Source organism: Embiotoca jacksoni, unplaced genomic scaffold (genome assembly GCF_022577435.1).
Source record: "Embiotoca jacksoni isolate LCO1_2020_lvr unplaced genomic scaffold, fEmbJac1.0.p SCAF_17, whole genome shotgun sequence".
NCBI classification, from domain to species: Eukaryota; Metazoa; Chordata; class Actinopteri; family Embiotocidae; genus Embiotoca; species Embiotoca jacksoni.
In genome coordinates this window covers 4,752,939-4,779,248 of record NW_027185307.1, presented here as the reverse complement: position 1 = coordinate 4,779,248, position 26,310 = coordinate 4,752,939, and the positions used below count along the sequence as shown (strand labels likewise).

The window sequence follows — 26,310 nt, the reverse complement described above, 5'->3', positions numbered from 1 at the left end:
TTCTGCACTTTGTGAGAGTCCACGTAACCGTTGTATCGGCACAGATCTCCAGTCATACAGGTAAGAAAACAAACATACGGGAACCCGTGGCAAATATTCCCCCATAAATATCATTAAAACACAAAACAGAACATCCATGTGTCGCTTTATGAAAGTGTTAAACTTTCTAGAGTACAAACGGCTGTCTATCGTACGAGGGAAAAGGGGAAAAAAGATCTCCTAAAATAAAACAGATATTTAACTTGGCTCATGGCAAGTTTTAGCGTCTGATGGTAATGATATTATAAAATGACTACTGGACAAACCCCATAAATAACTGTGCAGTGTGGTTTCCAGACAGATAGAAAGCTGGGACATGTTGGTTACAGCAGTGCGGCATCTTGTTGAAGCAGGAGCACACATACAATCCTAAAACTCAAACCACAATCCCACTGAAAAGTAGAAAATATACAAACCGGTGAGGGGTAGTTAATCTGAATTTGCTCCTTTCATATCATTTACATCTTATTTTTCCCTTTCTGGAAAGGAGCAACAGCCTGCTTTTAAGAGTGGGAATTTCCTTCCATTATTTTTCTATTTTGATCAGCTAAAAATATCTACCAAGAGTTCAACTTTACAGCGGTGATTTCTATAAACCATTTACTTGGTTGCACTGGGAATGATCTTATTTAGCCATGGGACTCAGAAGCCAAATCAGTAATATCAGGAAATCCCCCACAGTATGAAAAATCTGAAATGAAGACTAATATTACACACTGAAATAACTCACTTTCTTCCAACTGAAACAGCACTTATGGTGTTTTCACAGTTGAATAAAAGGGGATTGGTTTGCAATGTGCAACAAAACAGATTCCTGTCAAAATAAAGTAAATGCAGTCGGCTTTAATACAGTCTGTCTGAATGATAGCGTCCAGATAAATAGATAATAAGGACCACTGAGTGATGCAGGGTAATCTCTGAAGTCAAGTGGTCGGAGGTATTGCCAGCCAGTCTGGGTCATTGGTTTTTTTCTGTCCTCTTTTCTTTTCCTTCCATGTTTTGACACATTAATATTCACCATATGCCCTGTCAGACCTATCACAGGCGCGCTTCATTTTTATGCTTCTGCGGTGTGGGCAAACAGTGCATACAGCTGCTGCCGTCAGACAGCTCTTTCCCCTGTGCCTTGGCTCGCATGTGCAACCAAACAGGCCTGTGTCAGAAACCAAGAATCCACGAGCCCAGCCAACCACTTCAATAAGAGCCTTCCTACGACGCACTGCTTTAAATGGGAGCAACCGACGCTTTATTTCATCTGACATCCTCATTGTCTCTGAGTGTGCCTCGATATGACTGAAGTAATAGACAGGTGGGATGATGTGATAGGAAAATGATCTTTGGTGAAACCAACAATCCAAAGCGCTACTGCACATCCAGGACTAAACATTCTTTCCTATGAACTGCATTTCTGAAGAGGTTTTAGAAATTTGACTGCTGATTCAGATCAGCATCAACATTCTTGAACAGATGACAGGGAACTTTACTGGACTTTACTGTTTCCTGTCGGCTGTGACCTGCCTTCGCCTTGCAGTACTACAACTCTCTGTTCAAATCACTAGTGGGATGGAATCCATCAGAGAAAGGAAACAGAAGTGTGCTGGGTGACGTTCTCATACCTTGAGGTACTTGACCAGTTTTTGGATTTGCCAGTACTCTGAAGGCAGGTCTGTGTTACTCTCTGGACGGCGCTCTGGCTGTTCCTCTTCCTCCTCACTCTCCGTGGAGCTCTCACTGAAAAGTTCCACTGGCATGGCTCCGGCTGAGGTCTTACTGAACACAGAAGAGCAGATAACAGACCACAGATAATGTGCATAACTGTAGGATAGACAGCCAAACAAAGGGATGGAATATAATATCATCGTCAGAATCTCAGCAGCAGGAGAAAAAGATTGTAGTAATGTCATGGGTGGACTGGAGCCATCACCATACACAGCAGACTCTTGCTAAGCTATTGATCCAAAAAAGAAATGCAGATGGTCGCAGGGCCACTTGTATAATGGCATCATGAAAACTGGACACTGTGGAGCAATGAAATTTGGTACAGATTCAAACGGGGCCGCTGAGAGGAAGTTCCCATGTACATGCAAATAGCATTTCCAGGGGAGCATATTATCAGAGTCAGACAGCTGATATGAAAGGAGGGTTTTCCGCGATGCAGCATGATAAACATTGAACGAGACCTTTCCGAAGTTGCCAGGTCGGCAGTGTCCTGGGTGGTGTGAGGTGATGAGAGTGACTGAGTGACTGCACCCCGGAGTCTTTATTGCAGGTACAGAAAGTGATGAGCAGCAAAGAATACCATCAGTGGACAAAAGCGAGAATCAACTTTGTGGATTTATTACACAAACCATCTGTATACATTGGCAGATTCAAGTATGGAGACAGCCGAGGAGCTGAAGCTGCCAAGAGTTAGAAGAGGAAAATGCTTTTACGTAGGTTTGAGTTCGATACAATGTTTGCAGGTGACACTTTTTTACTACAGATTTCAGTACTGCTAAAACGTTCAGTTCTTCTTATCGGGGCCAAAATCTGTGTGAAGTACATAACATATCAATAAATATTAAATGTATTATTTGTAAGTCAAAGAGCTATTTTATCTTATGAATAGTTCAAAACAAACGGGTTTGATAGACTACTAGAAAGTACAGACCGTAAAGTAAACTTCAGTGCAACAACAGTAAGTCCATCCTCAGTAGTGAGATTGTATTCTATTATTTTTTTTATATTTTGCATGTCTGCCTTTATTTTCATTGACAGATTGGAGCCTCCTGGACATGAATACCAGTCTATCACAGATCTGTGGGGAGATGTTCTGCCGTTCTTCACAGATGATTCTTCTTCTTTGATGTTCTGTTGTATTCAGGTCAGGAGACAGACTCGGCCAGCTCATAGTTTCAACTTGAGTTTTCTTCTTTAAAGCTCTTGTGTGATTGCTGCAGTGTGTTTGGGGTCGTTCCTCTTTCTGCCAAGTTTCTTGAGAGTCGTCTTTTCATTCAGTATTTAGCGACAATAACTTGCATTCATAGTGCCGTTAACAAATATCATCTCCTCCACCTTTCGCGCTCGTGCAGCTCGATATCAGCACAACTCCGTCACTCAGTCGGCACTGTGCAGCCACTGTGGTGGTGCTGCCAGGTCCACACCAAACACACTGAGCCCCATCTGATCCAAATGAAGTTATTTTGGTTTTATGTGACCAAAGAATGTGCTACTAATATTCATCAGGCTTCTCTTAACTCTGTTGTGCAAAGTTTAATCTTACAGTGTGAGCCATGATTTTGTCCTTGGACACTGTCTGCAGTGGTGGACTTCACTGTTCTCACTGCCTGAGTATCACTGAAACACCTGTTTCTACACATTATTGTGCCAAAAATGTACTCGTCTGTTTTTCAATGCAAAGTTGTGTAAATAGTGAATTGTGTGTGGCGTCAGTGCACATTCTGTTATTTGTAGTATGTCTCTTGCTGTACCTCCTAACATCTGCTGCAGCTGTGTTTTGGCTTATGTTCAGTAGCCTACTGATGTTGTTGCATCTTTAAGTACCACAATGTGGTTTATTACTTGTTCAGGCAACTCATCATGTTGTACAGGACAACACTGAGAAAGCTGTTGAGTTCACAGGTTATTTTTTTTAAATCTTGTTTATATAATTAGCCTTCGCCTCAAAAATTACACGTGCAACCACAGTTGTAGCCGTGAACACAGATAAACCGTCTATTGCATTGATCACAGGTGTATTCACTACTGTTTCATGAGGTTGTACTCTGCGGTGTGTATCTTCAATGAGGTCTATATAACCTGCTTGTTTTTAATTATATCAAATATCCTACTCTTCTAACTTCTACTCACTTCTACCGTATACTGTAAGTAACTCCACCTGCAGAGCAGCTAAGAGCCCTTTTAGATTCTGACAAAGAAGAAGTGACTCAGGACACTTACATTTTGTGGGAGGAGCGGCGTCCAGGTAAAGAGGACACAGAGAACTCTGCTTTCATCTTGCTCTTGGCTCCTGGTCTCAGCCTTTTCTTCTCCTCTCCAGAGCTCTTACTGGGTTTCTTTTCCTCAGCTTCACTATAATGACGTGAAATGAGAGTCATTATGCCTGCTTCTATTTTGAAAATGGTTATTTTTCTAACATAATCATTATTTAACAATTCGAGACAAGGGTTCAGCAGGAATTTTTTTTAGCAATTGAGGTACTTTTATCTTGAGCCAGTTTCTCCTCAAATGGGTACAGTTATCACAAGGTACAGCTGCAACAGCTCAGCCCTCGCTAGATCTATTTATCAATCAAAGACCATATGTGATACATAGTTTGGGGATTTTTTTTTCTAATACTTTTTCCCAAGTTTTGTGTCTGTAATTGGACAGAAAGGGTTTGACCACTGTGAAGCATTTATTAACTCAGATCATTGTGTAATCAGGAATATTTTCACTTGCCCTAAAATGTATAAACCATATAACCATCTCCTCAGAATGTGTGACTGCTGGCAGACCCACTGAGCACATGTGGTGAAGGCTTGGCATCACTGTCGTCTAAAGCTCATCTGCTCTACAAGAGGAATCCCCGCCACGCACAGTACGTGGTAGCCTGAAGATATTTCAGGACACATCTTACGAGAGGAATTATCACATACCCACATGTAGACAAGAGACAGAGATTCTTCCAGCTCGGACATGGGTCATATTTCTTCTCGCCGCCTGCCTTGTTCGCCGTGTGCTGTTGTCTCAGCTTCTCATGCACATTCTTTTCCTGTTGCTCGTAAGACCTCTGGGGTTGGCCTTGTTCCTCTCCATCAACCGGTTCCACATGCTGAATCTTTTGTGTTGATGGAAGCTCTTGAACTGCAAAATCCTCCTGGTAAGGGGAAAAAAGGCAGAGGCTGAGAAGTAAGGAAAAAGATATATTTTCTTAAATTTATTCAATAAATCCTGATTGTAAAATTGTATCTAATCTGGTTGTAAATTTCTCCAAATGATGCTTGTTAAAATAAAATTGTCCGTCTGGTGCACACTTCTTTCACTTCTCGTGAAGCTGTGTGCTGGATTTTCCACCTTCTGCAATGATTCATCTTCTTTCATTATTTGAGACACGATACAAATGAATTTGTGACAAAGTGTTGGTCATGTCACTCCAAGAAAATAAAAACTATACAACAGTATCAATGGCAAATGAAAAACACAAAACTCACATAAAATCCTTTTCTCAACAATATGCAGACCTGCATAACAATTCAGTCTTTATTGAGGCACTGGAATAAAAGAACATTTTCCCATTGCTTTACACAGCAGAGGTCCCTGTTTGTTAATTGGCTGAACAATGTCAAAAAGTTTATTGTTTCTCGACATTCACCTAAAACCTAACAGCTTGGCTGAGACTAAGTAACGCCTTTGTGTCACTGTTATTCAGGTAGGATTTTTTTTCTTCAAGTTTTCAAGGTCTTTATACCAAACTTTACAACCTGCTGTATATACGAATGCCAATAAGACACATATGAATGGTTTGCAGGCCGGAGAGTTTTTAATCACAGACACCTGCTTTTGCCGAAATAGCTCAGACTGTCATTGGCTGTTAGCGGCTCAGCGTTTTTAAAGGCAGGGAAAAATAATTAAGATGTATTTCTACGGGTTGTGTTCATGCTGGAGCCAAGCATGCCCAATCACTTTTCCAAAGACTTGTTTTTCATAAAACACAAAGTGACCGGCTATTGGAAACATACAAGTCAATTCACCCAACCACAGACCCACAGTCTCATTTTATTAGGCTAACCAACCTTCTTTAATTCTATAATATGCGAAATGGACAAAGTCCATGTGCTTACGCAGAAGGGAACACTCCACATTTCTTGACATGCCACAGTAAAAAGTCCTATTACAGGTGCCTTTCTGCATCTTAAACCACTGCAGGCTGAGAGGCAAATGCTATGTTAAGCTGGACTGACGCCTGAGATCTTAAAAACATTTTTATAGCAGGTGACATTCAATCATTAGCACTTACTATATTTCTTCATTTCTCTTGTTTGTTTTTTTACAAGCATTTGACAACTTAAATTTAAACCACATCTATTTACATGTGTTTGAGGGAGACTGGCATCTAATTACTTGATCGAGACTGATGGAAAATCAGCACGGCAGCAAATCTGAAGCCAGTGACCATAAAACATCTGTCAGTGGCCGGATTCCTGCAGTTTCTGCTGACTGATTGTGACAGTGAGGCAGTCTGTATTAATTTCAGGATGTGAATAACAAAAACAAATGTACAAACCAGGGAGTTTTTGCTTTTCAGTGAGAATTTTGTGCATGCAAACATCCAGTGTGTCCAATTTCCAATCACGCTGTGATGTCAAAACAAATCCGCAACACTGGACAGAAAAGACGAGTCTGATTCCTCTTTGTGTTGCAGCCATCATCTCCTCTGGCTGCCTCTGCTTATTTGATTGAGGCTGTCTAATCTAATAGAACTGTTAAAAAATACCTGCTTCCACATTGGAAAGGAGCAGATACGTTTGGAGATTAGGTGCTGTTATCTTTGGCTATCGCCTTTCGGATCGGACTCTCTGCATTGCAATCAGGGAACTGAGCCGCAGCTATGCAAGGTTGTGTTTAGGACAGACGCTGCTGCTTTTGCTTCCTCAAATTAATACTGGAATGGACCATGTCCACAGGACTGACTGCTGTTACCTAATATCGCATACAGACGATGAATATTGCACCATTTGATTGCTGTCTTTGGCAATCAATCAAATGAATTTCAAAGCAATGCATTGTAACCCCATCACATGAAAAGGATTAGCTCAAGTAGAGGCAGAGAGAAAATATTCAGCAGTGAGATTCAACCAAACGTTACAGGACAATGCACGCTGCACATATCAAAGGAGTTGAAGAATCTAAGAGAAAAAGACCTTGACGATGATTTGTGCCTCCACAAACTCGTTCACAGCCATTTTTACTGCAGCTGTCCATCATTTTTAGATCGCTCAGACCCAAGGCATCACTCTTCACAAAGCACTCGTAAAACATAAAAGCCTGAATGTCTTTTTTACATGGTTCAGCCTGGCACCACTCTGGTTTACTGAAGTCTTCACTAACCCTATCGCAGCTTACTATGGCACCTTTAGATCCATCCCCTACTCAAACTGACCAACCCAACTTCACAAATAGAAGAAAATGCTCGCTACACTGACGCTATTCAAAACCAGTCTGTCATCACTCAGTCATAAGTGCCTCTATAATACAAAAACAGCAATTAATTTACTCTGTATGGAGCAGATAACTGAGACTAAAGACACTTTTGAATCATCATTATTTTGTGTCTTTACAGACAGGGTGTCATATTTTTGCAACCATACACGAAGGAGCATTGCATTGTGGGACTTTTGGCAAAAAGTAGTGGTACAGTCCATGGTCGCTGCTTTTCTCTTTTAACTGTGAGAGTTTTTAAGGTCACTCTGTGGTGCATACATGTCACACATTGACAACCTAATAAAATGGTGGAGAGCTAATATAAAGCACTATGCTTGTGTAAATCAGGAGTGATTATGGACCCGTGGTAGAAGTCTACAACAATATGAGCAACACTTTAAACTAAATGCTAATGTCAGTATGCTAACATACTCAAAATGACAGTGTAGAGTAGCATGTATAATGTTCACCAAGTTAGTCTGGTGCTAATATTTGCACTTTACACAAACAACCGATGCTGCTGGCAATGCACACTCTTCAGCTATTGGTTGATCAACCAAAATAATGGACAAATTCAAATTTGGAAACTGACCATGGTGCTAGATGGAAACCGAGGGAATCAACAAAGTTATTATTGTTGCTGAACATGAATGTCGGCACCAAAATGTTGTACCAATCCACTAACTAGATGTAGAACTATTTCACTGGAAAACTTGTTGGTGGACAACCAAAGCCATTAAGATTCACGCTCTTAGGTACATAAATGTCAATAAAACATTTTAAGGAAATCTGTCCAATAGTTGTTAAGATATTTCTGTTTGGAGGAGGTGGACTGATACACATCGCCACCTATAGAGCCACTCTGCTAACATGCATAGAGATACCAGTCGAAAAAGCATTAGTATTAATATATACAGAGTGTAGAGCCGAGGCTAGCCGCACTGAAAATCTCTTAAGAGAATTCAAAAAGCATTTCTGATTTTTGTATATAATTCCGTTGACGTGAGCTTTTGTCTGAGATGAGTACTGTAGAAACATTATCACCTGGCCCTTCACAGATCAAAGCTCTTTGGGGAAAATACATTCACATGTCATTCTGACATTTGTAAATTCTGCTCCTCTTACTGATGTACTTTTGGTTGTTGCTGAGAGAGACAGTTTCACAGCAGGTAAATCGTGTTGTTGTTGTTGTTGTTTTTTTGATCATATCAACACTTTATTTTGCTAAGAATGGCAAAATAATAAACGGAAAAAAGTATAAAAGGATTCTTATAATAACGTACTCATTCCCTTTGCCTTTATTAAAGAAACATAACTGATGTCTATATAAAGGAGGCAGTGAGGTGTAAGTGCTCTTTAAAGGATCTAATGAGCTTGTGATGATGCCACATTTTCCAACAAACATCAGAGTGAGAAAAAAAAGATCATCTTTTTAAATGATCTACAGATTTTTGAGAGCAGATGGAACCCATTATTGAGGCAATTTGTTATGTCGTCAAATTACTAAAGCAGGAAATAGCACTACTGAAAAAATCACGCGTGTTTCAGTGTCTGGAAATGAGCGTATGTGTGTGTGTGTGTGTCTGTGTGTGGACACAGACACACTGTTTGCTGGGTGGGATGGGGCTCTGCTGTTTTGATGTAGGAAAACAGGGGGAGGTCGATTCAGAAATGTTTCAACAGAGTGACAACCAGACACTAGCTCACTAGCGTGGAACAGCACAGACACTGATTACACAATCCGAACTCTGTTTACGAATGTGAGTCACACAGCATCAGGGATCGAATCAAAGGTTTAGAGAGAAGGACTTTGTGCCGGGGACAAAGAGGCATTTCAACACCCACACATCTTTGCTGTGAGAGCTAAAATTCTAGGCTAAAAAAGGGAGGTCTTAATGTGTTGATGTTAATTGCATCTGCCTGTAATTCCACTGTACCTGCTTGTTTATGTTCTCAGCAAAATGTGGCGATCTGCTCTTCAGAAGTGTTACCAGGTCCTCGTACATATCACTTGTTCGCTCATAGCCACTCTCCTCCCCCTCCTGTTTTATGCCCTGTGAAAACAAAGTGAAAAACAGCTTCATTAATTCAACAAAAAAAAACACAATTATAATGTGGCCCACATGTCAGCTGGAATAGCTGAAGTTAGAAAGCTCAGAGTGTCTCCAGGCAGCCTCAGAGAGGAAGTGTAAAACCATGTAAACCGCTAAATTAGCTTGAAGACACTACTTCTCTTTGAGGTTTCATTTGCATCAATGTCACCCCATCGGTTTTAGGTTGGACTCTTTTCACCTTGCTCGAACTATTTCCAGGTGAAGAAACAGAGACAGGAAACCGACGGCTCGTCAGCACAGTCATTGAAAGAGTGAAAGGTGCTGCAGCAGGCAAAATCCCCTCTTACAAATGATTGCAAACACATTCAGAGGTATTTCTGACATTTGACAAGTGTTCAGAAACTCTCTACACAACAGCAGACTTAAGGAAGTTTGGCAGGAGACTTAAAAGCCCGGTATGTGATTTATTTGATGTGTTTAAAGGGTGTGACTTTTATTTCAGTTTGTCGACTGGTCCCATTTAAAAGTGTTTGATTCGCACTACCAACATTAATCATGTCAGGTGACGTAATATGCATGTATAATTATGTCAGCATCTGAAAACATCAATAACCTTTTGGTTGTCAAGTGGTAGTCGGTGTCCTCTGGATTGTGATAATCTGCACTGAAAAAAATGGATTTGCGTCTAAAGAGGTTGGATGCAACGTAGGACTCTGCAGCTTATGAGTGGGCGTGGTTTATTTCGTAGATCGCTGTACTGTGTTTAAATATGCTGCCGCTTCCAGCTGGAACGACGTGGAGAGGGACTTAAAAATGTCAGAAGTCATTACTTGTGGTGTCAATTCTTAGACGATGGAGACGATACACTCGCGGTCTGAGCATTTGCTTCGAAATGTATTGTCCTCGCCTTATTTGGATAGTTTTGGAATCTGTTTGTGCATCTTTCTGGCATATTTTCTGTAATGTTTTTTAGTGTGTGACAAATGTTATCGCCTGTTTATGTTTGATCAATTGCTGTAGAAATGTGTTTACGCTCTGTTGGCCAGGCCTCTCAAAACAAGAAAGATTTTACACTCTTTGAAATATTTTCTGATTAAATAAAGTGAAAATATCAAACACAAAATAGCAACTGCTAACTACCTTTGGTAAGCGATAGCTCTCAAACTCAAGGTTTATTTTCCAAAGACAGTTTTACCTCAAAGTTAATCCCTTCAGAATCATGGCGTCATTGCAATTATTGGACATTATTTGCTAAAAAAAAAATTATTTTTGCACTTTTCTTACAAGGGAAACTGTTCTCTTGACTGCTGTAGCTCATGTAGTCAACGGTGCTGTTTCTTCCAAGTCTTACCCCATTAAGAAAAACTCCAGCAGTGCTGCAGGTGATGTAGAGGGTCTCAGTGTCACAAGGCTCAATCACAAGGTAACAAATCTCACCGTGCACCTGTCTCCACAGAGCGGTGTGACAGCCATTTGAAAATGCAAAATCTAAAGAAAACGAGAAAAAGAAAGGCAACTTCAAACCCCCCAAAAATGTTAGAGCAAACTTCATAAGATGAGGTGCAGCATGAAATCAGGTCACAACAGCTTTATCCTTAGAGAAGGAAGGAAACAATGGAAAACGGTGAGAGAAACTGAGAAATCCTCCTGAGCCTGGTCTCCTAAAGAGGACAACATAGTACTCCAAGGAGAACAGGTCTGAGACGTGAGCCCAGGGTTGAGCCATAGTTTCACTCGCAATATAAATCATCCACTAAAGAACTGAGCCACATGGTGACACCATCATATTTTAAAGCTGGTTTGGAGAGTATTTTTAAAGAAGGTGTCAATTCAAGCAGAGAAAAAGGGGACATAGACGGCATTCATCACTCGGTGTGTGCATGTCGCTGAATGCTTTGTTAGGGCATGATAAATACACTGCAATGGAGCAAAAAGCATGTGCTGACTAATGACTTGGTAAACTGGAATCTGACAGATATAATGACTTCCATGTCTCTTGTGGCAGCAGAACACAGACTTTTTATGCTTTGGAATATCCAACTTTAGTGTTAATAGCAATTGCTTTTCTTGCAACCCAGTGAAATGTGAAGATAATTCAAACCTGATGTGTATCGAAGCGACTTCAACACCCTCTTATCCCCTTCACTGCACAACCGCTGCAACAGCTCCACTTCATTCTTCACCGCAGTGGGGTCGAGCACGACTTGTCTACAGTAAAATGTTGGAAAACAAAACAAAACAAACATCCATTCTAATTAATTAATGGTTCCTTTTTTAAACAAGCTGCCTACTCCAGTCAGATACATCATCATGTCTCTGCTAATCTGGTTGAATCTGTCTGAAGGAAGCTGCTGAGGAGGATGGATGTGATCTGAATGAACGTAAGGACAGTAAGAGATCAAATAGGAAGCACCCACTCTGATATTTCTGCGAGAAGCTTGCTGATGATCTGTTTGTCCATGTTTTGGAGTAAGACAAACAGCTTGACCATGACCTCTGTGTCCTTGGCTGGGTCTTCCTCTTTCACTTTGTCTACGAGACTTAGTACATCTGTATGGGCGTCTTCTCTCTCCAAGGCAGTGGCAAAGCTCAAACCAAGAATCTTAACCACGGGGGCTCTATTTTCTGAACAATAGAAGAGGTTAGCTTTAGTGAATCAAATTCAGACACTATGAAATGGGTTTATTTGGAACTATCATTACAGCTGGCCTTAAATGTACTGTTTCTCCAAAATGCATTACATCCCCGCTCCAGGACAAAATCCACTGGCAATGAGATGTACGTTTTACCATATTTATCATGCATCTGGCAGACAAACATATATTACCATATCTCCTTTTGGTAGTGGCCCTAAAGTAAATACATGCAGTATCTGTAAATAATTGCCAATGGCAGCATAATTGGATGGTTGCAGAGAGTAACAAGTAGGACAAACAAATTAAGTCTGTGGGTTATGGAGGTATGCTGGTGGCTGGACTGCTTGGGATGCAAATAGGATCCAAACCTCATCGCGCGTACCTTGTAGACATGCTCGAACCTCCTGCAACTTATCATCTGCCAGATGAACAACTTTAGAGAGCTGGCTGAAGCTCCGCACACACACAGTGGGGGGAGACAGCTGCAACAATGGATGGCCTTCACTATCTTTTTCATGGGACTCTACAGCTGCGTCACTGAAGAGGAGATAAAACACAAAAAAACTGAATTCCACAGTTTTATCACACTGTCATTTTCCCTATATTTGATTATAAATGCAAAACCACTTCGGGGTAATGGGAGTCTGTTTTTAAGTTTTTGTACTTTTCCAGGTGGCAGCTATGCGATACAAAGCAAACCACACACAGAAAGTAGACCAGAGATCCTGATGAAATAAAATGGAATGTTCTTGGTCTCACTGAAGCTGAAAAACAAATGAATTATAACCTCGTGCTTTGAGTATAGCCAAGGTAAAATACGTTTGGACACCATGGTGACAGCATATCCTGCACAGATACGTAATACTGAAAGCACCGGCCAGCCAGCTGCCTGCCTCGTGATTAGACCAACCTGATGTCATAGTCTGTTTTGAAATCAGATGCCACTAAAGTGGTACTCCACTGGAGTGGCTCCTCAAACACATGCTCGGCCTCCTGCGGGTGTTGGGAAGTGAACTGCTCCACAAAGCAAAGGATTTCTTTCAACAAGGACTCATTCATTGGTGTGAACTCCAGTTTGCCAGTATCGGAGCTGGCCGTGGTCCACTCGGCGGCCCTGGTCAGTGATACCCCCATCGCACCGCCTGGGATATTCTGAAATTTAACAACATTATCTTAAACAGCGTGTGGCTTTTGAAGGTGTAAACACTGCCAAGCTGCAGCTTCTCAACTGTGAGGAACTGGATATCTTTGGGTTTTGGACTGTTGGTCAAACAAAACAAGACCACTGGATATTAAAACTTTCCATATTTTGGGATTTTTAAAGGTCGAATGATGACTTGATAAATCAGAAAAATATTCAGTAGATTACTTGATAATGGCAATAATTTGTAGTTGAGGCCCCATTATATTGCCTATCAATATAAAATCAATTGGACTTAACATGTGTGGTATTTATTCTTAATCCACTGAGATGATTTTATATAAGTCCTGTCATATTTAAGTGTCAAATCTGTAAGCGTTGCTGAGGTCATGATGTTTTGAGCACATCTGTATTTGTCTCTGTGCTGCACAGGCTGCAGCTTCATGATAAAATGACGCCAGACATAAACAATAATAAACCAATAAGTTCAACAAGCTGCGGCCAAGCAACCTTATACATAAAAGTTTTATGTCTTAATGACTTGTATTCAGAACTAACTCTTAATACACTTGTGGGAAAAAGGAGGGATGCTATTAAATGGTAAATATTTCTCCCTCAAAGATGAATGTTTGGATTAATGAGAATGTTCTGAGGCTCTCAGGTGAGCTCTGGTGTCTCGTGAAATATCTCGCCATATGTTCAGTAACTAAGACTAAGAGTACGATTTTCCACTGGTTTAAAAAAAAAAAAAAAAAAGGGTTTGTGTATTCATTCTGCAGCTCTGTCAACAAATGCTGTCAACAAACTGAATGGACAGAGGGACACAATGACAGGTGAGGTGGGAAAAGGGCAGTTTATGGTTCACTGTCAAGTCTTCTGGAGGATATTGTTATGCTTATCCAGCACAAATGGAATAATACACATCATTTTTGTAGTAATGAAGCTTGAAGTACACTGCAGAAAGAAACAATGCTGGCTTTGTAAAATGTGTATTTTTTTTTTCTTACTAATGACCGTGTTTTCCTGAATGCAGCCTACTTATGATGTAGTCGTTAGCTGTGGAGAGGCACACGCTCAAGTATGCTTTGACTGGCTGCAGGATTTTTAAAGAGCAAAACAATATCCTACAGAACTTTACAAACTCTGAATTATGACTTGCCAAGTTACTTTTGAAACGCGAGGTGGCGTACAAAGACGCTCAGGGCGTCAAATCCAGGCGTAATAAAAACCGGTCAGACGTTAAATTAACGGTGTTCGACAATAACGGCACATTGAACTTGTAAACATTTAACATAAAACTGGCCTCCGTTAACTTTGCTGACGGCTGACACTTTATCTTTAGTTTATGCTCCTATTGGCAAATCTAAAGCTAACGACAACATAAGATATGTTTCCTCTTCTCTCACTTATGTCTCCACGTGAATTTAAGCACAAACCTACCTTGTATTTCAACTTGCTTTACAGGACTTTTTCCGGCCGTCTGCGATCAACGGTGTCCATGGAAACCATGCTACGCCTTCCCCCCTCTCCCGCCCCCTTTTGTTGCTATGATACAGCCAAACACAACGGAAAGCGAGTTAGGTCAAAAATCCCAAACCGTCTCTTTGAGTTACTCATGACTGGACTCAAACAGACGAGGACCTAACGCAATGCAGCACAGTGGCTCTGCTACTAATAGTGTCCGTTGTTCCCTTTTTTTTTTTTTTTTTTATAGGTCTGGCACAGAAAAGGACAATAATTCGATTAATATTTAAAATCGGAATTTGAAAAAGATACAAAAGAATTCAAAGATGTAATCAAAATAGCAATGTGCAGTAGCAGCAACTGCAATCTACTAGTATGAAGTCTAACTTTGGTTAATGGTTTTGTGATTGGCCAAAGACTGGAAAATGTCAAGTCAAATGTTGTCTCAATAATAAAAATCCCTGTATGCTTTCCTTTTAGAGTGTCCACATGGCCGCATATTTGAGGGCCTATTTCCTCTCTCACTCCTGGTTTGGCAGTGTCCTGTAGACAAACACTGGGTAGTGAAAACATTCTATTTGAGTGGATCTCTGTTTAGAATCAGCCAATACAGTAAGTTCACTCAGTTCACTCAGAGTTAGACAATAAAGCAACCAATACCCTTCTATTCAACCGTATCCTTGACATAGTCGCAAAGTATAAAATAAAATACCACTTGTGAATATGTAAATTTACAGTGCCTCCATCCTTTCACATTTTATTCAAAATTATTTAACTGTTGTACATGGTGGCATATAATGAGTATAATATGCTCTGGGTTCTTGTTTTTATTACACACTAAAACTACTTGATAAGTCATATTGGGCAGGAACAGAGTGATATCGTCAGTGTGGTAGGCAGCTTGTATTTGATCAAGCATGTTCCCAGACACATGATTCGGTTTGCAGACATATTTTCATACAAATAGATTAAATGCCATGTCTCTTAAAGAACAAATACATGTTTTATTATCTGGCAGCAACCCATCCATGATGTCCTGAGCTTCTCTTTGAGAAGAGGCATCTTGTGGCGAGTGATTTCCTCTTTTACTTGCCGTGCTTGGTACAACAGGAGCACCAATGGCACAGAGACCTGTCCTTCTCAGTCTGGCGTGCACGGCGGCACAGCAGGTTGGACTACTTTAACTTGAGTTGGGGTAAGTTGGACTGAGCCTGCATGTAAATCAATCACCTGGGATCTCCAGGAGGGGAGCTCATCTCTAGTATCAAGAGAGATCATTCTGGATGTTGTTGTTGTTAGAGGAGTGGATTTATGAGTTCGCCTCCCCCTCCAGGTATTACATGCGGAACAAGGGGGAAACAGTTTATATTAAGAAGCACTGATAATCTGCAGTGGGATGCTGGCGTTGGGGGGTCGCTGAGGGCAATGCAGCTCACACACACCACAGAGTGAACTCAGACTCTGAGCGTTTGCATCTCTGTGTGTCTGCCGGTCTGTGAAGCAGCAAGGAGGAAAAAAGAAGTAAAGACGAATTGAAGACTAAAAGAAGAGAAGGGGAGGGGTGGGGGGTAGCAGGAAAAACGTGGGTCTTACTTAATACATCTAACCCAGGATCTCATTAGCATCCTAATTGCTGTTTGTTAAAGGGGATTAAATGAAACAATCATCCCAGCCTGGGTCTTTTACAAAGTAAAACAAATATGCTTTGTGCTCAGAAGCACCTGCTCACCCTTAGATGTTCTTCGACTAAAACTTAATACAGCATAATAAACACAACTGCTCGACTGAGTTCAGTCACTGATTGAGCTGCATGGAAACCCACTGATGACACACACAGAAAGGTACTGCAGCCCGGCCGCTTTACACACGGACATCATTACTGCATCCGTTCACCGTGTGTCCAACCGCCACAACCCTCCATTAACACTCAAATTGAACATACACAAAAGACGTGCGTGAGTAACAAGAGTGATGAGGAGGAGGTGTGCAGACTACTGTTCCTGTTCCTGCTTTGGACCGAGCTGGAGAGCGTGTCTCCTGTATTTTTTTGTTCAGGCATGGATTCACATCCTGCAAAGAGCTCTGATGTTTTTACAGGCTTCATGTCAAATCCAGCTGAGCGGGGCTCATGGCTGTGCGGTTGTAGCAGGAAAGGAAAGGGGTGACATTGGTCATTGTAATGGGCACCTGCGAAATGTGTCTCACTAATCCATGTGACTTTCTAAAATAGAAACCAGTTAAAAGGGACTCTAACAAGAAGCAATGACCACATCCTCCAGTAGTAAAACGCTCCAGAATGCTGCCTGTCCTTCCCCATAATCCTCTTGTGTGTTTAGGCAAGGAGAAGAAGGGGCAAGTGCTTTTAAATGAGATTCAGCACGGGTGACTTGTGATTGACAAGAAGCTTGATGACCTGCCTTATAAACTTTCTTCCAAGAACAGTTTATTGCCCACATGTGGTCCCCTGTGGAGCAGCCTTGCTCTGGTTCACTGCTAATAAGGTTATCTCCTGTTAATCTGACAGACAACAGTGAGATCATTTGGTGGTTCTAAGTCATTGCCTGAATTATTGCCTGTTAAAATAGGCTGCATTACAAGGGGCCAGTAGAAAAATGCACTAAACCCTCCTGTCAGTGTTAAGAACAATAATAGAAGCAAACACAGCAGAGCCAAAGAAAACTAGCTAATTATTCCTCAAGATCGTGTCCGCATTAAATCATGTTGTGATGTTACAAGACAGCAATGAGGGAAAGAAGTGGACCTGCATGTTACTGAACACGGAAGGCCTACTGATAAATGCATAGAAATTAATCAAAGTCTGCTCAATAAGTCTCAGCAAACAAAATCTGATACTGCTGGGAAGATTTTTTTTTTTTTTTTTTTCAGCAATATCCTGATTTGAGCTTCTTATGGACATAAACCTGTAATTGTGGTTTTCAGATACTGTATGCAGTATGTATTTCAAGTGCCGATCGCCTGGTGCCAGTGCTTTCTTTGGAATGGACGCACTCTTTGTCAAATATAGAAGTAATGCAAGATTTATGACCGTGGCGCTTCTCTGGGAAACCAGTGACAAAGTCTCCATCTATATGACTTGAAACACGTTTTGTTTATTTTGGTTGCAATTCTGCAAGGCGACACTTGGCTCCTCTTGCGAACTCATCGAGGCACTTTACAAGAGCTTTTATGTATTTCCAGAGAAGTTGAATGAGCACATGTGACCACAAAACATATATTTGAGAAAATCATATCATCATAAACTTGAATATTCCCAGCCCCTCTGACTGGCTGATGTGCATCTTGTGTTTTCTTTAAATCTGCAGGTTGTCATTTAATTTAAAAATAGAGCAACAAATATGAAGCCAGAGGGGTGTGTGCTGAACACAACAGATCCCATGTACTCTTCGCATTTCACTTTTTCACATCTGTTTTTAGATGAAAAATGCATTTCCAGTCATTTTCTAACTTGCCTGGCCTATATTGTACAGTACATACCACATGTTTTACATAAGGTCTCGCAGGCTGGTGAGCTCAGTTGGTTTCCTATGTGCTAACATATCCATGGCAGTGTATTTGACCCCCCTGTTGGCCATTAGCGAGCTTCTTTTTTTGTGGGAGATTTCGAGTGAGACTTTTCACCAACTGGCCAAATATGACCCGTTTCATGCCAAGTGGCTGCTTAAAGCTCCGTGTCTTCAAACACCCTACGGCAGAGTTCCTAGGTAACCGTTTTAATCTTTACAACACCTGAGCAAATAATGCCAGCCCTATATGCATCTCACACTTGTGTCACGTCCCTTAAAGGTGAGAAACGGAGAGAATTGGGCCAAATGCATCAGCTAGAGAGTCGCTGTTACAGTTCAACAGGAGGAAGGACCCAAACGCACGACACTGACGTAAACAGAGACTTACAAAAACTGGATGAATTAAGAAAGGCCAGGTAGACAGAAAAATTACTACGGGGAAGGCAGAGTCCAAAGTGCAGGCTGGGTCCAAAGTGGACAAAATATTGGCACAATATGGCAGCAGGAGACTGGACATGGAGAGATACTGAGGACCACTGGGGTGGTGGTGGTGGTGGTGTGTGTGTGTGGGGGGGGGGGGGGGGGGGGGGGCTGGTGTAAAGTAACAATACTTTGTTATGGTACTTTTTGAGAGTATCTGTACTTTATTTGAGTTTTTATATTTCTGTCAAGTTTAACTTTTATTCCGCTACGTTTCCCTCATGTCTCTGTTACAAAATATAATCGGAAGACATTTCGAAGACACTTAAAGATACATACTGCACACAAGCAGGTCTGGCGAGTCGTTCTAGTGAGTTGCGACAACATCATGATAACTTAATAACATTAATTCTAATTTTCACTTGTAGCTACAGTTCAGCAAATGTCACAGTGTTGTTTAAAAGAACAAACTTCATAATTCTCAAAGGTCTGATTTTTTTTTTTATTGTAGCATATACTTTTACATTTAATATAAAAAACGTTTACTTTTACTAAAGTGTAGTATGATATCTATACTTTTACTTAAGTGCACAGGCTTTCAGGTACTTTATACACCACTGGGCGGAGGGAGCAACAAAGATGACAATCTGAATAATTAAAAAGCAGAAAAAACAAAACTGTGACAAACACACACCATGCTCACAGATACTCACTGGGGGGCACAGTCTCACATTGTTTACTCAAAATTACGTTTTATAAAAGTCTGTTAAAATTGTGACATGAGTGAGGAAGCTGGGAAAGGTCTTGTTTACACGGCACATTTCAAACAAAGAGCTTTACAAAGGCAAAGGAAACCATTAGAATTGTTTTTATAAAAAACATTAAAACTGATTCAGAAAATGACCGAAAATGAAATACAAGGAATGTTCAGGGGTGCCACCATATACTCAGTAGCACATAGGCTATCCTTCACAGCAAATGTAAGTAATAATATTTGAATTTTTTCAAAGTGTAATATATTGTACTTTAGACCCTAAAGTAAAATTCACTTGCCTTTTTGTGTATTAAAAGCAAAGCCATCCTGCATAGGTTTGATGACCTGCGACGGAGACCTCAGGCAGAAATGTAGCGTTCAGCCCTTCTCACCTTCAAGGTTCCATGAAGTGGAACCGAAAAGCTACCCTGAGATTATCTGTGTGTGAGTTAGTTTAAGGCAATTTGATTAATAACAACTAAAACAATTACCATTTTCAAACTATGGCTTCCCGGCATCACAGGGCCACAGGATTAGGGGCCCTATTAGTTTGCAACTGCACATCTGTGTGCTTTTCACATCTCGGTGAGGCAAAACATGACACTGACAATGTATCCTCCAGTGGACTGATATTTATTACAGGGTTGGGGTGTGATACCTGGCAGGACCATGGGTGTTATACACTGACCTTGTAGAATAATAATGGCCATTAAGGCTTGTCTTCCCTTCTTGCTGATGTTACCTGTCACATTTCCACTGTCAGGTAAAATAAGATCCAAAATGCCACCAAAATTACTAAAGAAAAACAAACATAAAGAGTGTCTTTTGTCTGGTTCATGTGAAGATGTTGGCCCTACCTTGACCTGTTTACCAGATAAAGGATTTTAAATATCCTTGAGCTGGCAAACTGTCCACTCCCCTTTGTCCTTGCCCGCAGATAGCAGCTGCTTCTACTCTCTCAAGACGTTCAGCGTGCTGAATTAAAAGCACAGCTCTTCCCTCTCCCTTTCCTCCTCCTTTCACCTCCTTGCTCTTCTGTCTCCCTCGCTTCATCTCTTACAGTGTAATTATTATTTTGAAAGTGCGGTCTGAGAGGCCGTCCACGTTTGGCACTGCCTCACTCGCTAATGCTCGGGGAGCTCTAATGCAGTTTGACTTTTGCTTTATAACCTCTCCAGGAAGACACCAGGGCCCCTTTGTTATTTCCCTCCTCTGTGTCAGGATGAGGGGAGAGCTGAGGTAGCAGCTGAGGAGAGAGAAGGCAAGGCAAGAAGTAATCAAAAGCAGGGAGGGAGGAGAGAGTGAATGAGTGGTAGGCCTGTTTTTGGAAAGAAGAACATGTGGATGAAAAGAGCGGCCTGAGACGAAGATAGATGTTGATGGGAATGGAAAAGGTGGGGAAGGGAGGAGAGACAGCGACAACAGACAGACAGGGCAACTTGTTAAGTGTACTGAGAGGTGAGTGAGAGCTGGTCCCCTGTACTCCCATCATTAGAGGAGGTGCTGCTTGAGACCTTTATGTTGGTGCAGCTCCAACGTTGGCGCCACCAGACCAATCAGAAAGAAGGATATTGGTGTTTGGAAATAATGAGACATCCTCATGAAAGGCATGGAAAGAAAATGAGACTACACTGTGGACAGACAAATAGAATTTAACTTTGCCTTGAGACAGCTTTGTTGGTCATCACATCATTTATTCTGAACACAGAACAGTGGACTTCTGTCATTCTCCTTTAATTAGCCTTCTCTTATTCTTAAGCAACCCACATGACATATATATATATATATACTTAATTTGGATGCCTACAAAGGTAATACTATAGTTTCTTAAGAATGTATTCTGACCCCTTCAGTTTTTGCACACTTGTGACATAAATTTAAATGAATAAAATTGACAACTATTTCCTATTAATTTACACTCAATAACCCATAATCATAATAAAACATTTTTTTTTTTTTGAAATTTTTAACAATTTATTAGAAATCAGTAACTTAAATATTTGATTTACAAAAGTATTCCGATTCTTAATTCAGTAAATTGTGGAAACCCTTTTGGCAGCAATTAAAACTTGCTAAGTCTCTAGAAACTTTGTGCACCTATAATTTGGGCAGTTTATCCCATTCATCTGATTGAATGGGAAGCATCTGAATGGTGCTTGGAGTTCTGCTCAAATAGTTCAGTCTTTGACTCATCAGATCAGAGAATCCTTTTCTTAATTTTCTCTATTACCACTTTCATTGCTGTATGTTAAACTTGAAACTAGAGCCTATGGGGTGATTAGTTTAGTAGCCATAGCATAGAAGCTAAAGTCCAAAGTAAAAAAAAAAGTATTTTAAAACTTTATTTAATCTGTACATAAATAGAAATATGAAAGCAAGATATGAAGGGGGTTACTGGGTTCGCTCGGCAGCCAAGATTCAAGGACCCAATAACTCCACCTCAATGCTGCTGGCCAAGAAAGAGCTATAGCATGAAAAATTACACCCACAGTTTGTTCTCTCTACCTCTGAAATAATCTGATTTTAAAAGAAACAACAGACCCCAACTTTACAGATGAGAGTTGGTGTCCATCTGCCACCTTTGCACTTACTTAAGAGGTATTAATCTTCTTCCTTTATAATAATTTATTTCATGTATCTGATTTTTTTCTTGCTTTTCACTTAAGTAATGATCCATTGGTTTTGAGCATTTTTTGCCTGTTTAAGCCCCCAAAAATTTGATATTATTGGCAACTCATACCACCTGCGTTGAGAATGTATGTTTTGAGTTGGGAGGCACAAGGAAACTTGTCTAAAGCTGAACTGACATGCTTTGACCCTCACTTGGCCTTTTCCTTAAGTGCCTGAGTCAGGCCCTCACTGTGCGCTGACATGCAGCCACAGCAGGAGCACAGCTATGCAGTGAGATCAGCATCAGCTGGCTGCTGGGGTGGCCTACAGTTTCACCAGACATGACTGATGGACATCAATAGTCTTCCACTGACCCATGAGGCATTTATGGAGAGATAACCATATATCTAAAATATCATGTTTGTTTCATTTCCGTGGGACTGACTGAGTCGCTGCACAGCAAGTGTTTTACAAGGAAACTAAGTTTACTGGGAAATAGTAAAACGCAGTCAACTCTAAAATAGCAAAGGTGCTCGAGTGTAATTAATCAAATATAGACTGAAGCAAGTCTGCTGTGTGACACGTTTGTTTTGTTTGAGCTCGTGCCAAGCAGTCGCAGATTTCAAGATTGCGATGTTTTACTCATTAATTTGTGTATTTTTACTCAACATGTTTCCAGTATTAGTAGATAAAGTTATAGTTATAGTAATACAAATATAAACTAAAAATGACACCGCCTAAAAGCTGTTGGAGCATTATTTATAGCGGGACACCATATTTCTCGGACCATTAAAAGCCTTGTATAACTCGTCATTTTGGCTGACATATTTCCTCTCAGGCCTTAAGCAACAGTGTCAATGAGTCATTCAAGCTGGAAGGTATATAACGCTAACGAGCGTAGCTTTAGCATCAGGCAAACGCTATTACTTGCCTATTGCTCCCAAACAGTAGCCTTTCCAGGGCTCAAAGAAAAGGACAGCTGGACTTAAGGAGTATCCCACTGGCCTCTTTGAAGTTTAAGACATATAGAAATACAATATGTTTCTTTACAAGTTTTCAACAAGCCAAGAAAAGGCAGTCAAAGCTTGCGCTGTTCCAACGCTAACAATGTAGTCTAATCACAAAGCTCTGAGGACTAATCAGTCTGTCTGCAGCCTGCGTGTGAGCCCCGCTGCACAAACTGGAGAGGGGGCTGGGTTCGGCCTCGCGGCAGGATCCTTTTTTTTGAGGGAGATCTCTCTGCAGAGCAGTCAGAGTGCCAGGCAGCCAGACTTTGGACTGTGGGCATTTCCTCTCTTCAGACGGCTTCACTTAAAGGGGCACTTTATACTCTCCACCTCTGGTTGGCTGTAAACCAGCCCCTGTGGAGCATCACTCATTAGGGCCTGTTGTCCAGCGCCAAAACCTCAACTCAAGCCGCTGCAGCGCCACTCCCCACCATCAACACCTGCTAACACATGACACACAGGCTCCGGCTGACTGCTGGGAAGAACTCCCGCCTGCTCTCCCACCTTCGCCTAACAAGGCCCCAAGCATATCTTTCTTTTCCTGACACCTTTGCACGTCAGATCCCCTGTTTTCTTGATTGACGTCATGCTGCATTTCCTCAAAAATGCCTCAGAGATCTGAAAGTCATCACACTGGAGTGTAAAACTAAATGTTATTGGTTGGCAAAGGTGAAGAGCTTCGTGGTTTGTTTGTCATAAGGCCCCGGCACATGGTTTCTTTCAAGTGAGTCACGGCAGCTTTGACAGTTTAAGGTGTTGCGTGGAACAGACCTTTTTACAGATATGTCCTCCTTCCACAGAGTCTGGCCTGGACAGGACAGGATCTGGGGGCCCCAGTCTCCTGTCTGCTCTGCACATAATATACTGGCATCCTCACTGGACCTATGGTTCTTTATTGGAAATTACATCACCTCGTAAAGGGACATGACCCATTACAAAATCACACTGCTTCTTGTTATTCTTCCTTCACAAAAAAGAAAGCCTCTCACCCTACTTCCATTCGGTCCCTTTTTAATTCTTTCGGCCCTGATTTTTGTTTGTTTTTGATCACGTGAGTTCCCATCATACCTCCCTGATGGGCAGGCAGACCAAGGCAAGAGAAGTACTTGATTAGAAACACACTGTGAGTGTGTATGCAGCCACCCTGTGCTCTTCCTCATTCCTAACCATCCAAAAGAAGTGTGACAACGTGTCAAAACACAGTATGTGTGGAGTGTGTAGGTTCAGGGGCCAAAGCTCGGCTTTTAGACTCTGGGAACAAGCTGAGAGATACATCTGTGATTGTCATGAGCCTCTGTCAGCCCCGCAACGTGTTGATACAGAGATGCCAAGAACTCCTAACATGTCACCATGTTTCCGAGAACACGGCAATAACAACGTGATGCCTGCATGTCTGTTAAAAGGTCTTTTCGTGCAGCAAGAACCCACATTGAAAAGATATAAATTCTATCAACCTCCAGGGTTTCATGGGAGCGCTTGTTATATCCACGAACACGGCTCGTTAAGTGTTCCTCTGTTTTCTTAAATGCAGAGATTCATAATGTGGCGATGTCTAGCCTTGTGGAACTGCAGTACATGAAATCAAAATTGCGACTATGGGGAATCCCACATTTTCCTCCTATTAGCTCACATATGTCCTCAAAACTGTCAAGACCACAGATGTATTTCATGTTATATTTGGCATTCGAGGCTATTGTGCAAAAGATTGTACACCAGCACAAAAGAGAAGATATTACATGTAGAATTTCTTTTTTTAAAACAATGGATTTCAATCACTAATCGGCAGCCAAGACAATCTTATGGCAAAATGCCTTATTAGCGCCGCCACACAGATATCTGGCTGAGGTTCCTGATACGACACCGTGAAGGCCTGGTCACACAAAGGGGAACAGCAAAGTTCACACAGTTTAAACAAAATATGTATTTGTATAATCAACTCCAATTACACATATCCATCCGTCCATTATCTATACCTGCTTTACCCTGAGTCACGCGGTCACTGGAGCCTATCACAGCTGACTTGGGGTGAAGGTGGGTTACACCCAGGAATAGCTTGTCAGTTCATCACAGGGCCAAAACTGAAAGGCAGACACAAGACAGGCAACCGTGCATGCTCGCATTCACACCTAAAGGCAATTTAAATCACTGATTAACCTAACATGCATGTCTTTGGACGATGGGAGGCAGCTGGCGTACCTGGACAAAACCCAAATGGGCACAGGGAGAACACGCAAACCCCACAAAGAAAGGCCCCAACCGAGGCAGCAGTGCTAACCACTGCACCACCGAGGAATGGAAAACCATCCCTCTTTAAAGAAGCAATCTATACTCCGATAAATTAGGTTTAAATTAAAGCCAATTATCTACAATGGCTGCTTCTGTTTAGGACTCTTTGTCTCTGTTACCTCAAAAGTCCACAGTGATATGAAGCTTTGCTCACCAAAGTCAAACTTTGCATGATAGACCCTCATAGATGTCCTCCGCCCCTGTCAACCGTCCATTGATTTAACTGGAATTATTAATTGACCACTGTAAATCTAATATAAACTAATGAGAACTGTAAAACTGACATTGGTGAGATTTTGGCCTCACGGGTAAAAAAAAATGTCCTCACTGATCTCTCTTGATCTTTCTTAAGTCCTTTCCAGTTTCAAAGGACTGTCAGCTCATCAGAGGCCCGACAACGAGCAATGAGCTTCTCAGGTATCTCGGAGATCGTGGGCTCTGTCCCTGTGGTGTAGCTGCTGCCACATGGAGGTAACTCTAGCGGACTCTAGCATTAATGACCAGTGACCAGGGCCTCCTTGTAATCCACTTACCGTTATTACACAGGGTCAGCATGGCTACTGCTGCTGGGCTCTCATACCCCAGCTGGACACTCTGATGCATTCCATTTGAGTGGTGTATGGCTGGAAGATGGAGGAACACTGTTCTGCTACTTACATTTGCATGTATTGGCTTTTACAAAGTTGCACGGACTTGTTCAAATGACAGCGGTGCTGGAAACCCATCGGAATAATACAGACTGTTAAAAAAAACACTTCACTGGAATGAAAACAGACACATTTGGAAAGCAGGTGATACTTTTTGCCTCTCTCACTCACCGTAACAGGGGGGAAATCATGGCAGTGGTGAGAGTGAAGCACACACAAGGAAGGTCCTGACCTCCAGAGCATTCTAACGAGATGACAGTTCACAATCTGTGTAATTAAAACTGCTTCAATAAAGGCCAATGAGGCTCAGGGAAAGGCCACAGCAAAAGTTTAAGAAAATACAGGTGGACAGCTCTGAGCTGCACTAACATAGCCAACGCCGTCGTGCAGCCTCAGCCCCTGGACCCTGCTTTCACTCCACGTGTCAGAGGCATTCTTCAGCTGCGAGGACCCTCCACATGAACTTTTACCCCTTGGTCTCATTTTCAAACGCACACACAGAGTGGAGCTGACCTGCCCCAACCAGCAGGCAGTGTATGCACACGT

General features: G+C 41.5%; 1 protein-coding gene across 1 annotated transcript in view; it reads right to left on the bottom strand.

Moving 5' to 3' along the window:
* odad2 (outer dynein arm docking complex subunit 2) overlaps positions 1–14,569 on the bottom strand; it is a 43,441-nt gene extending 28,872 nt beyond the window's left edge. Inside the window, exons 1-10 of the mRNA XM_069151155.1 lie at positions 14,493–14,569; positions 12,822–13,063; positions 12,294–12,448; positions 11,693–11,900; positions 11,377–11,483; positions 10,627–10,763; positions 9,159–9,275; positions 4,677–4,897; positions 3,979–4,110; positions 1,656–1,809 (exon numbers count right to left, since the gene is read on the bottom strand). Of these exons, the coding sequence (XP_069007256.1) occupies positions 1,656–1,809; positions 3,979–4,110; positions 4,677–4,897; positions 9,159–9,275; positions 10,627–10,763; positions 11,377–11,483; positions 11,693–11,900; positions 12,294–12,448; positions 12,822–13,045 (1,455 nt within the window). The 5' untranslated portion in view covers positions 13,046–13,063; positions 14,493–14,569. The remainder of the gene's footprint in view (positions 1–1,655; positions 1,810–3,978; positions 4,111–4,676; positions 4,898–9,158; positions 9,276–10,626; positions 10,764–11,376; positions 11,484–11,692; positions 11,901–12,293; positions 12,449–12,821; positions 13,064–14,492) is intronic.
* Between the last annotated feature and the right edge of the window lie 11,741 nt (positions 14,570–26,310).